The sequence below is a fragment of the Thermobia domestica genome, chromosome 13, assembly GCF_964235325.1.
Source record: "Thermobia domestica chromosome 13, izTheDome1.hap1.1, whole genome shotgun sequence".
Taxonomy (NCBI): domain Eukaryota; kingdom Metazoa; phylum Arthropoda; class Insecta; order Zygentoma; family Lepismatidae; genus Thermobia; species Thermobia domestica.
Genome location: NC_137466.1, coordinates 34,939,429 through 34,951,283, shown reverse-complemented (window position 1 = coordinate 34,951,283; position 11,855 = coordinate 34,939,429). Strand labels below are relative to the sequence as shown.

Genomic DNA, 11,855 nt, shown 5'->3' with positions numbered 1-11,855 from the left:
AATGAAAAAGAAAAAAGAAAACGAAAAACTTTCATGCTTAGTTTCATTGAGTTCTCTCACTGTGCGTTACCAAGACTAGGTTTAAGAGTTATACTTAGATTGGTGTGATATTGACTTGTTTTACATTCATATTCGTGGACTAGATTTTTTTAAAAATTACTACCTCCAAAAAATGAACTTAACGTGCTTGCACAGATTTTTGAGAGTAGTGTCACGTAGTGTCACATTCATGAACTTTTTTTTGTTATGGTGGTATGTGCTGCTATCTACTGAGTAAATTCAGGTGCGGAAGAATATACTGTTAATTCGTTTATTTAACAAAATAAAGAAATAAAATTTCTTGTATTCGTACATACGAAGCCAGTTTTATACATATATTACTCATAACAGTTTTAGGAAAGTTGTACACAGTCTGGAATAACATTATTTAATAGCAGACATGGTATTATTTTTTTTGCGGAAAAATACTGTCTGGTACGTTTGTAATTCGGCAAGATGTCTACTGTGTAGGGAAGAAGAGTTGTTTTTCATGAGTAGTGATAATGTTTATTAACTGTTGTAATCGATATTGTTAGTGAAAACGAGACGTCGTAGAATTACATTGGACTTCAAAGTACCTAAAAGACGGCCGATTTAATGTAGCTATGACGTCTATGCTACCTTTTACACCTCCGATTGTGAAACGACTTTTGGGGTGGAAGAAAGGAGAAGGGGAAGATAAGTGGAGTGAAAAAGCTGTAAAAAGTTTAGTTAAGAAACTTAAGAAAACGGGTGGCTTGGACGAACTTGAAAAAGCAATTACAACTCAGGATTCGAATACCAAGTGCATAACAATACCAAGGTCAGTGGTAGTTTGTGATGTGCTTTTTTTTGCGTTTTTTTTTTTTTTTTTATGTGTTGCCTGTCAGTCCATATTTGGATGGAAATATCAGTTTTGAAACCTATCTGATATTTAACTAACCCTAAATGAGCATGACTAATAGTGCGCGTTCTGTTATGATACACGTTTTTAATACCCTATGTTTTCCAATGTGTATGGTGTAGTTAATCATTTTCGTCCCTTAACGCATGATCTGTGTGTACTGATTTCATAAATATGCTTTTCGTCATATTTTTGAGCCTGTCTTTATAAGAGGGTATAGTGATCAGTGATTGACTAAATTGATGTAGCCGATTTCAGAATTTGAATAATGTCAGCTTGCAATAGCATTGACTTTATAGTCAACTGTTAATAAGTAGAACGTGTTTTTATTACGAAGTTACGCACAAATATCCACCATCTCTCAGTAAAAACACTGTATTCTGATCCATAGCTGCATTGACATTTCTTTTACTTTCAAAACTATCACATTACAAGTGCAAGGCTTTTAAAACGAAAGTGAGTGACCGTGTTTCTTGAACATGGCATTCAAAATACAGTGCTCGAATTACATTTACATATATTTTTATAGTACCATGTAGTGAAGGGGTAGACATGTGAATGTGTTGCGTCTTTATGAAAAGGATATGTAGTTTCTATTATTTTCCTTGCACTTATGTTGGAAGCAGGGAGGTATATGCCGAAGATCGCAGTTTTGTCCTTGCACTTTATACGTATTGGAAACGGAAGGCTATGAATACTGCAAAATTAACGTAAAGTCGTTGGGAACATAAGTCTCTTTCAGTTTATGTTTAAATTGGAATTCAGTATATCAAGTAAAAAGGAATGCAGGACCGTACGCAACATCCATGAGTACAAGGGCACAGTGTAGCAACACATTTTATAGAAGCAGTCTTTGAACGATATACGTTCTCAAATTTAAATACGTTACTTCTGATACATCTGAATTTCATGTAAATATTGCGGAAATTACAAGTCTTACCGAATTCCGTAATATTGGATGGTAATGAAATTAAAGCTTTACTTTTGACGTCGCACAAGTAATGCTTTTTATGCTACTGATGATAAACACAAATAACCGATTGTAGAAAAAGTGATGAAATGAGGAAACTCAAAACCCACGATATATTTCACGGTATCGGATCGGCACCGTCACGCATCAGAGTGGAGCGCTCTACCACTAAACCGGATTCTATTAATGTAACGTCTGGTCTAGAGATGAAAGTGGTAGTGCATGCTGTGTGCAGTTTTATACCATGTATTTACTCTACGTAAATTATTACTCAAATACATTATTTTATTTTTGAAGAAACAGTTTATAAGTTTAGTTCAGTGTTTCAATTATATGAGATTTGTGCGGATAGTTAAGCCAGTTAATTATCAAGACTATTCAACTTTATAACTCCCTCTCCAGTTGGTATCGTTACGTAGACACGAGAAATGGCACTGGATTAAATTTCACAGAAGGGGGGCCAGTCTTACTTTATCCGTCAGCACGTTACTCATCTCTTTCCTATCCTAAGCTACCTAAACCACTCTTACTTTTCGATGCGAATGAAGACGGGTGAAGTAAACCTATTAAAACATGAGACACTTGCCTATATTTAAGAATGTACCCAGATACGAATAATGGTGTAAAATTAACAGTATTTAATTCATAATGAAAATATGGTATATTATTTTAGGCTGCGATAATGAGAACTGCGTTACCAGCGGAATGATTTTTCTCTGTATTACCAAAATACCAATACGAAAGAGGTCCCCAGCTCCCGCCAAGAGGGATATGTGGTGGACGAATACCTTGGTTGTGGATTTTTTCAGGGTTGTTCAGTTTCCTCCGACTTTCGTCATTTGAGCATTATCGTCCATAGCATCACAGTTTCCCACCATAGCCTTGTGCACAAATTGTGGGATGTTAAGCTTAAAAAAAAAGAAAGAAAAAAAAGTGCAGTAAAGTCTTACTTTGTGCCATTGGGGTAAATTCAACTCAATCACGAAGCACAGTCTCAAATTATGGGGCCGCGGTGTTTCAGTGGTAGAGCGTTCACCTCTGGTGCTTGGTATCCCGGGTTCGATCCCAGCTCCCGCGAAGTGAACTTTGTGGTGGACAAACACCGTGTGCGTGGGTTTCCTCGGGGTTCTCTCGTTTCCTCCCACTTTATTCATTCCACCATTTCATTCATTACTCCTCACCACCGTCTCCTTTAGCCTAACCGGCATAACCTTGGGACGTAAAGCTCATTTAATTTTTTCTCAAATTATTTGCAGCTTGCTATGATCAGAATGTTCCGTAATTTTTCCAATTAGTCTGCCTTATGTTGTTCATAGATTCAAATTGTACCAAACGTTATAATCTCACTGTTTGGATAAGGACAAAATAGATGACACAATGACTACCTCAGCTTCTACAGGTAATATTTTCATTTAATTTGTGAAAACGACAAATTATGAATTATCAGACTTGCTAACGGACGCTATAGGATATGTATTCATCGATGAAAATTAGCACGACAATGTATTTAGAAAGATTATTACAAAAAGAATCTCCAGGACCAGCAGGAGAGGAGTTACTTAGAATCCAGCGAGAGAGATTAAATCATATAGCATCAAGAAATAACCTTTCTAGGAAAAGATTACCGCTTATTTTTAGTGTGATTTATCATGATTTCACAAAGTACCAGATTTCGGAATAAGAAATAAATTGAATGAAAACGGATTTCTTCTGCAAGTAAGGGAACAAAAATTATATTTATTCGAATACATTTTAAATCGTATATATGTTCTAAGTTGTTATTTCAGTACCAGTAGCGGTTCGCGAGGTTTAAATTTAAGCATATCTAAAAAAAAAAAGTTTTTTATTTTAGGTTTATGATAAGTCCTGCTAAAGCTAGCACAACCTGCTCATTATTATTATTATTATTATTATTATTATTATTATTATTATTTTGAATTATGTTTTTTTTTTTTTTTTTTTTTTTTTTTGGTTATACAACATTCTTTAAATTCCTATATTACATACTTGTTAAGATCGAATATTCTATTCCATCTAATCTGTTAAAAGCATTAATAGTGCGGGCAGCTTCTTGATACTCGTGGAATCCCGTGAGATTATTGTTATTTATTCAGTATCGAGTGGGTGGGTCGTTTGGTCTCCTAGATCATAATTGAAATAACTATTGTTTTAAACACCATCCTCTCTCTGAGAGTGATGCAATTATAGAAGCAGAGCTACACTGCAGACACAATACTTCTAACTCAGATCGCAGTTTCGGACCACTTCTGGGATACGTTTACAAGGTTTTCTGTGAATCGCTATCTGGAAATTAGCGTTGTTTGGAAAAGCTGAAAAAAAAGAAAATCTTGTGATATATCTCACAAATGACACGAGTAGTAAGGGTGAGGAAACTATTTAACAATGAGCTAAGAACATTCCCACAATGCCCCAGATGACTCGGATGTAATGTAAAAATTTCCTCAGACATCCCTATTTATCCTAGGATCATGATTTGTACATTATTCTCTTCAGAATAAAACAAGGTTCCAAACGGTACCCTTCAAATGTCTCCATCATGTATCTGGGGCGGGTAAATCACGAAAAAAGGAATTTTCTGTTAAAATATCTTTTTTGTTTAAATTTTTATCTCTGTGGACCCCTCCCCCTGTTTTAAGGCAGAGATCTGAAACAAATCTGAAAAATACTGAGGGGCGCACTGAGTAAATGTGCAAAATTTTAATCTTCTAGGTGCAAAAGTAAGCCCGCGAAAAATATTGCCAAATACCCCAGATTCCCGCACAAAACAGGATCTCAGGTAACAGTTTCCTGAGACATCCCTATTTATCCTAGGAGCATAGTACGTACATCATTTTCTTCAGAATAGAACAGTCTTTGAAACGGTACCATTCAGATGTCTCCATCTGAGGCGGGGAAATCAGGAAAAAAGCTATTTTGTGTTAAAAATATCCTTTTTTAAACATTTTTGCCCCTCTGGACCTCGCTGTTTCCACGCAGAGATCTGAAAACACCTGAAAATTATTAAGAGATGCACTGAACGAGTGTGCAAAATTTCAGTCTTCTGAATGCAAAATGTAACCCGCCAAAAAAATAATACGCATAACAAAAAATATCTTTTTAAATTTATGACGTCATCACATACTATGCCTCAATGCAAAATGGCGTGAAAGCATGTGTAACGTGTTCTAAAATGCCTCCAGTCTTGAAGAAAACGAATTAAAAAGCCTTATTGATACTTTTTCAACTGAATAATGAAAATTCTACCCTATCACCTAAAAAAAGGTGATATAATTTAAAAGGATAGCACAGCAACGTTTATCAAAAAGACACTTATTTTTCATAAATTACTGATATTTGGCAGGGTCCTATTTTTAAAAACTCAGAACTAGCATACATAAATTTCGCCTAAAGTTATAAAATTAAAAAAATGGAGAGGGGATAGGACCCCTCTAAACACGACTATTATTTGGGAACAAACAAACAGACACGCACAAAAAATAATTTTCGTCTTAAATGTCGATGGTGATTTCTCCGCTGGAATAGTTAACGATTTTAAAACCCAAACCCAATGTTACGAAAAGAAGAAAGCAGCATTGCTCCGTTACCTGCTCAAAACGGGATTTTCCCTAATCATCCTCTGCATGACACTTGTTTTCATAGTATACTGTACATTTGAGTCTCATTGTATTATGATTATTAACTTCCATAATTGAAATAACAGAACAGAAACGGGATTGTACTTATTTTCACTTTAAATTAATTTATTTAGGAATTCGATTTAAATCAACGATTTTTATTAAAAAAATCAAGTGATTTAAATCAGACTGATTTAAATCAATCCACCCTGGGGAAAACTAACTAAATATTTAAGAGTAGCTCCGTCTTTGTCGATGATTCTAATATAATTAAAACACCGTGCTCGTGGGTTTTCTCGGGGTTCTACCGTTTCCTCCCACTTTCTTCATTCCACCATTTCACTCATCTCTCATCATCACCGTCTCCTTTAGCCTAACCGGCATAACTGTGGGACGTAAAATTTAAAGATTTCATATCATTTTTTTTCTAATATAATTAAAAATTTCATGTTAAAATTATACAGAGCATAAGTTTAGATTGAATATGTTTATGGCATAAGAAAGAAATCAGAAAGAAGTAGGGTCGCCCGAAGAAAATTTTCTAGGGATGGGCATCCCCATGGTTGCTGTATCACGTCTGGTATATCTGGTATTTAATATACGTGGTTTGCTATATTACGTATACATTTTTGTGAGACAGGGGGGCGACTCCTGCCTTCCCATCGGGCACCCATGGAAAAAAGGTGTTCACCATTTGAGGATATCAAAGAAATCTAAAAAGGACTGTGTATTCGAAGGAATTATTACACAAGTTACAAATCCTCGCAGGACTTAACAGTTCGTCTAGTTAAAGGGATTATTTCAGATTGCTACACGACAAGCTTTTATGTGTAAGTTAACAAAGGAGGAAGGCAAATTAATTAGTTTACGTTTTAGTAGCTTACAATAGGGGGGAAGGTAGTTTAAAGAGTTTACCTTTTGGATTGCTTAGAGTGAACTGCATTGTAATTGGTGGGATTAGTTGAGAATAGCCAATCAAATGTAAGGGATCTCAAAAGCTGTCTTTTATCATTGACATTTTTTTAAAATTTTATTCATAGTCTTAGAAAGTCTAAAAAGTAGATAGTTGGCAAAACTGTTACACGTTTAAGTTTTTCAAAATAAAATATATTACTGTGCGTAGTGAGTAATTAGATTTGAATCAAATTAAGTACAGAAAACAGAGCTTTTGAAGAAAGGGGCTATTACAACTGGATTTTCAATAATTACATAGGAGTATACTTTTCATGGAAATATCCCTGTTGTCTCTTAAAGTTATTGATATGTTTTATGTCAAATCTAACTCAAAATTAAAATAAGTTTTATTTGCACTCACAGTAGAGGAAAAATATATTTGACGAACAGTATCACTGGCACGTACATATTTCATTTCAAGGTTGTTCGGATGCTAATAACGCCAAAGGCAAACATATTTTTACGAGATGGAATCATATCATCTTCCATCATCTCAATGTAAATGAATCGGTCGCTCATAGACAGATAACAGTTCCTGTCGCTAATAGGACTGTCGCTTCTGGAACTAATTCCTAACTTCTAGTATTGCCATTTGTGTGTGTGTTTTTTCATCATTATATTTATTCTTATTTTGGGAGACGTTATTTTAATAATGTTTGAAAGCATATAAAAAAGACAGGGCCACGGTGGCTCAGTTGTAGAGCGCTCGCCTCCGGTTTGTGGGACTCGTGGTTCGATTTTAACTCTAACCAAGTCGCCTTTGTAGTGAAGTAACATTATGTGGATGGGTTTTCTCTGATTTCCTCGATTTTCTCCACTTTCTCCATTACACCATTATCATCCATCTCATGAACACTGCCTCCTCTAACCTGGAGGCATAATCGTACGACGTTAAATTAAGAGAAAAAACGCCAAATTCACGTTGTTTTTCTGTTGACACGTGTGGCATGATTGTGGTAGAACGAAATTAGTAAATGAAGTGGGGGAAGGATCTTTCAGTGGTTGTGTACAGCAGAGCTTTTTTACTATTCACCGGCTGTGGATTCATATACTTTTCATAACAGCATCGTATGTTACAGGTCTTCGCATTAATGTGACCATTGGCAATAAAAGTATTGTGATCCCTCTGTTTTTTCCAACATTTTTGACGATAGAGATGGTATTGCAATAAGAACAAAAATACCACAGCTGGAATGCTTCTATCGCTGCGTTGTCAAATTTCGTGAAAGCTGCGAACGTGGGGAACCACGGCTGTCTGTCTGAACTGTAGTGGAGATGCCTTCGACAGTGGCATAACGAAGAAAGAAGAAAAGATATCAGCTGGTGCATAATGCCATAAAGTTGTTAAAATTTCGATTTTTTTACTCATAGAAGACGAACACGTAACCATGTCACCTAAAGGTAGAACATACCTGTTTAATACGAGTAAATAACCACCTCACTATGACTTGCAGCGGATAGCGTACAAGATGCGTGAGACCCAGCTTAGATTCCCGGCGGGAGCTCATGTGGTTCGGATTCTACGTTAAGCTGTAAGTCCCATATACCATATAGCCTTGCTGCTGAAAGGGACGCAAACCTCTAATCAGCCAGGCAATATTCGTTACCTAGACGGCTAACGTGCACGCTAGTCCCGGATTCAATTTGTAGTGCGAGAACAATACATAGTATGCAAGTCTGAATCTATTTTAAAATGTATGTCCTACCTATGTAATTTTCCTACTGAAAAAGAATAAAAAGTCAAATAAACAGTTCATAAATTAGGGGAAAGGTCTCTGTGAATTATTATATTGTAACTAGCTCTGTTGCTAGCTGGTCTAGTGGCTAAAGCGCACGACGCCCCCGGTTCGATTCCCTGTGGGAGAGCCTTAAAATTTGTACACATTAAAGGGAACTGGTTCAGATTCTAGCGTAAGTTATAAGTTCACGTCTCATATAGCCTCGGTGCTAAAGAGGAATGCTAAATTGTAACAAACAGCAACAGGGTTGGCTGGTTTAAACCAAGGTGGTTTAAACCAGCTGGTTTTTTCAAAAAAAACAACTGGTTTAAACCAAAAAACAAAAAAAAAAAAAAAAAAAAATGTTCGTAAAAGTGTAAGTGTTTGTAAAACTTGATGAACACACATTTGTGGGTTATCACGTTTCACTAGCGTATATTATTCGTATTATATTCAGACCTAAATTCCCCATTCATTACTCAAAAAGATTATACTACAAAAGCAACTTTTTTTTATAAGTTTATAAATGTTTATTTTGTGATTTTTTGTAGTTATTATTGTTATGTAATTGCAATCGAAGAAAAATTCTAAATATTGTTTCGTTTCAATGTTTACTATTGATAAAATACATCGAAAATGCCGTACTTTGTGTGTGTGTGTGGGGGGGGGGGGGTCATACAGACCTCACGAGAGGCCTTTAGTGAAATAATTATCTTTGGTATCTATTTATGTATAAATGAGTCTGAGCCAAAGTGGACTCAAATAATTCGTATCTTTATTCACTTTTCTTATTGCTATGCAGATTAAGTCGGTGTATTTCTTTAATTTGGACCAATAAAAGTCGTTATTAACTAACTTCAACTCAATTAGTTCTTCTGTACTCCGTAGTACTTTGAAATTGTTCATATGTAATTCTGTGTAATGGTTTCACTTGTGCAACTGTTTATCTTTTTGTCCTTCTGAAATTAGTCTTGACAGTTATATTAAGAAGCATGTAAAGATCAGTACAACTTTATATATATATATATATATATATATATATATCAGGATTCCTTCGTGAGTCAGTCGGCAGACGTATCGCATTGGTGGCCAATTAGTCCTGGTTTCGAGTTCAAATGGAGGACAATTTCTCTCGGATGTAACTCGAGAAGCGGTTTTTATTCCGCTTTAAGCTTATGTGAACCCTTCCAGCATAACTCGGTTGTCGCATAGTAACATCAAGGCGAAACAAACTTATTTCTGTCCATATATGATATGAATATATAGAGCAAATTATTTAAACCATAAAAACCTGGTTTAAACCAAAAAAAAACGGTTTATTTGGTTTTTTTAATAAAAACCATGGTTTTTGCCAACCCTGAACAGCAACTAAGTCCAGTTTCAGCGGCGAAAAAATTAGAACTGTCATAAACACATCTGGTGTCATAGACATGGTAGTCTGTACAGAGAAAAGAAATTTTATTATTCACAGTTTTTCAAGGAGGAGAATCAACGAGGTGATACATATCATTTGAACCCAACTTGAAGAAAGAAGAACAGGTCCCACTACGACACACTGTTCAGAATAAAGGACACTGCAAGGTGTAAGATCTGTAGACGCTTAGCTTTCAAGTTCCAAAAGAGTCGTCGACTGCAGAGGTCTATGTGTCACTTCATCCAATGTAAACATTGCACTTAGTCCAGAAACCAATGGAAGCTTCGTAACAACTAACTTCAGAATATATTTTTTTCAACGTATTAATAATTACTAGTGCTCTGGTGTAGAAGAATAATTAGTGCTTGATGCTGTGTTTTATTCCAGATTACAGATTTGAGAATTTTCGCGGTAGTTAAGACGCTACATAAATTAGCAAATTGTAGGTGACAAAAGCGGGAAATAATGACGTTGGATCCGATGTACTGAAAGCTTTGAAAAAATCAAAATCGTGATGAGCTATTTTATCACCTTACAAGTTTATTACTAGTACATGATGATTACAACGTAGTTTCATTATTGAAATAAAGTCAAATCGTTCACTTTTACGTCTCACTATTATGCGGTGTAGGCTAAAGAAGACTGTGATGATGAGAATGAACGAAATGGTGGAATGAAGGAAGTGAGAGGAAACGGGGAAAACTCAACACACACTTTTTGTCCACCACGAAGCTCACTTCGCGCGAGTTGGGATCGAACCATTCAGTCCGCGGACCAGAGTTGAATAGTCTACCATTCAGCCATCTCGGCCCAGGCCCAATATTTAACATAATTATTTGTACATCATTTAACACTCGTGCCTTTAGCCGAGGGGCAGATATCTTAAGAATTTATTTTATTATACGTTTGTGAAACTACTCTATGTAAAAGAAGTATGTCTTACTCATCAACGCCCAGGCGAAATCACTTAAACTAGAAATTTCAAAAATTCGGACAGTACATAGGGTTTGTGACGTAAGATATCACGAAAGAAGGATTTTTGGAAATTCGACGATAGAGGGGAGGGATAAAGGGTGTCAATGATATTAAAATGACATATCTCCAAGACTTAGTCAGATGTATTAAATTTAGTATGTGGTCTTCTTATTTAAAATAATGGGTTAAATCACCGAGTTTTTGTATTTGACCAAGAAGGGAAGAAAAAAGGGTGAGGATTACTATTATAATAAAATCTGTAACTCGGTATCTCTTAAGGTTAGAGACATGACATTCGGTATTTGGAATTTTCATTTAATATTGAGAGTCTTAAGGTTAGAGAAAAATCTGGACTTTTCATTTAAAATAATAAGCACGTGTTTAAGCGTGTTTTCGTTTATATATATATATATATATATATATATATATATATATATATATATATATATATATATATATATATATATACAGTGAAACCTCTCTAAAGCGGACAGCCGTGGGGAATCAAAAATTGTCCGCTATAGAGAGGGTCCGCCTTACAGAGGTTTCAATATTTTCTTACGTAAATTAATAAACAAGGTAATATGCAATTAGAAAAAATATTTTTGCATGAACCACATATTTATGAATATTACCAAAATGTTGCTGTACCTGCATTATCTTGCGTCATCCAATTCCCTATGTTCGAGGCACAACATGGGAATAAGATGTTATAGTTCTCTGCACTTTACATTTATCGCTACTTATTACGCTTTCGGTGTGTTGCTTTAATTTGTGAGTTAATTACAGACTAGTAATGACTTTTTTTAAAAGACAATATGCGCACCCGTGGTAAAAATACCAAACTTGTCTTCTGTTTGGTTAGAGATTCCAGCCAGACAGTAGAATGATGTGTCATTCCAAACAGTAGGCAACTGTCAATCACTTTTGTTGCACGTTAGGTGGGAGTGGAATACAAGCAAAGGATATAAGGGTGTTGCGAAACAGAGACCCTTCCTCAGGGTTGCTGAACAGTTAGTTGAGGAGGCAAAATGCTGTCACACCCTCATGTTCTTCCTTGGTGACATAGTATGAATTACTAAAAGTTTATTTATACTCTACTTTTCAACTTGTTTTTAGAGAAAGTGTCCGTAATAGGAGGTAAATAATACCTATAATAGACAAAAAAGACTGTCCATGTCCGTACTAGAGAGTGTCCGCTTTAGAGAGGTTTGCCAATGTGTTTTTTCCTATTACGGTGTTTGGGGATTACAAAATATGTCTGCTA

General features: G+C 35.5%; 1 protein-coding gene across 2 annotated transcripts in view; it reads left to right on the top strand.

Annotated features, from left to right (window-relative positions):
• Window positions 1–279: 279 nt before the first annotated feature.
• Smox (Smad on X protein) overlaps window positions 280–11,855 on the top strand; it is a 137,656-nt gene continuing 126,080 nt past the window's right edge. The window contains exon 1 of one of the 2 annotated variants that reach the window (XM_081735607.1): window positions 280–841. In XM_081735607.1, coding sequence (XP_081591733.1) covers window positions 645–841 — 197 coding nt within the window. In that variant the 5' untranslated portion in view covers window positions 280–644. The remainder of the gene's footprint in view (window positions 842–11,855) is intronic. The other variant, XM_081735608.1, reaches the window with a different exon arrangement.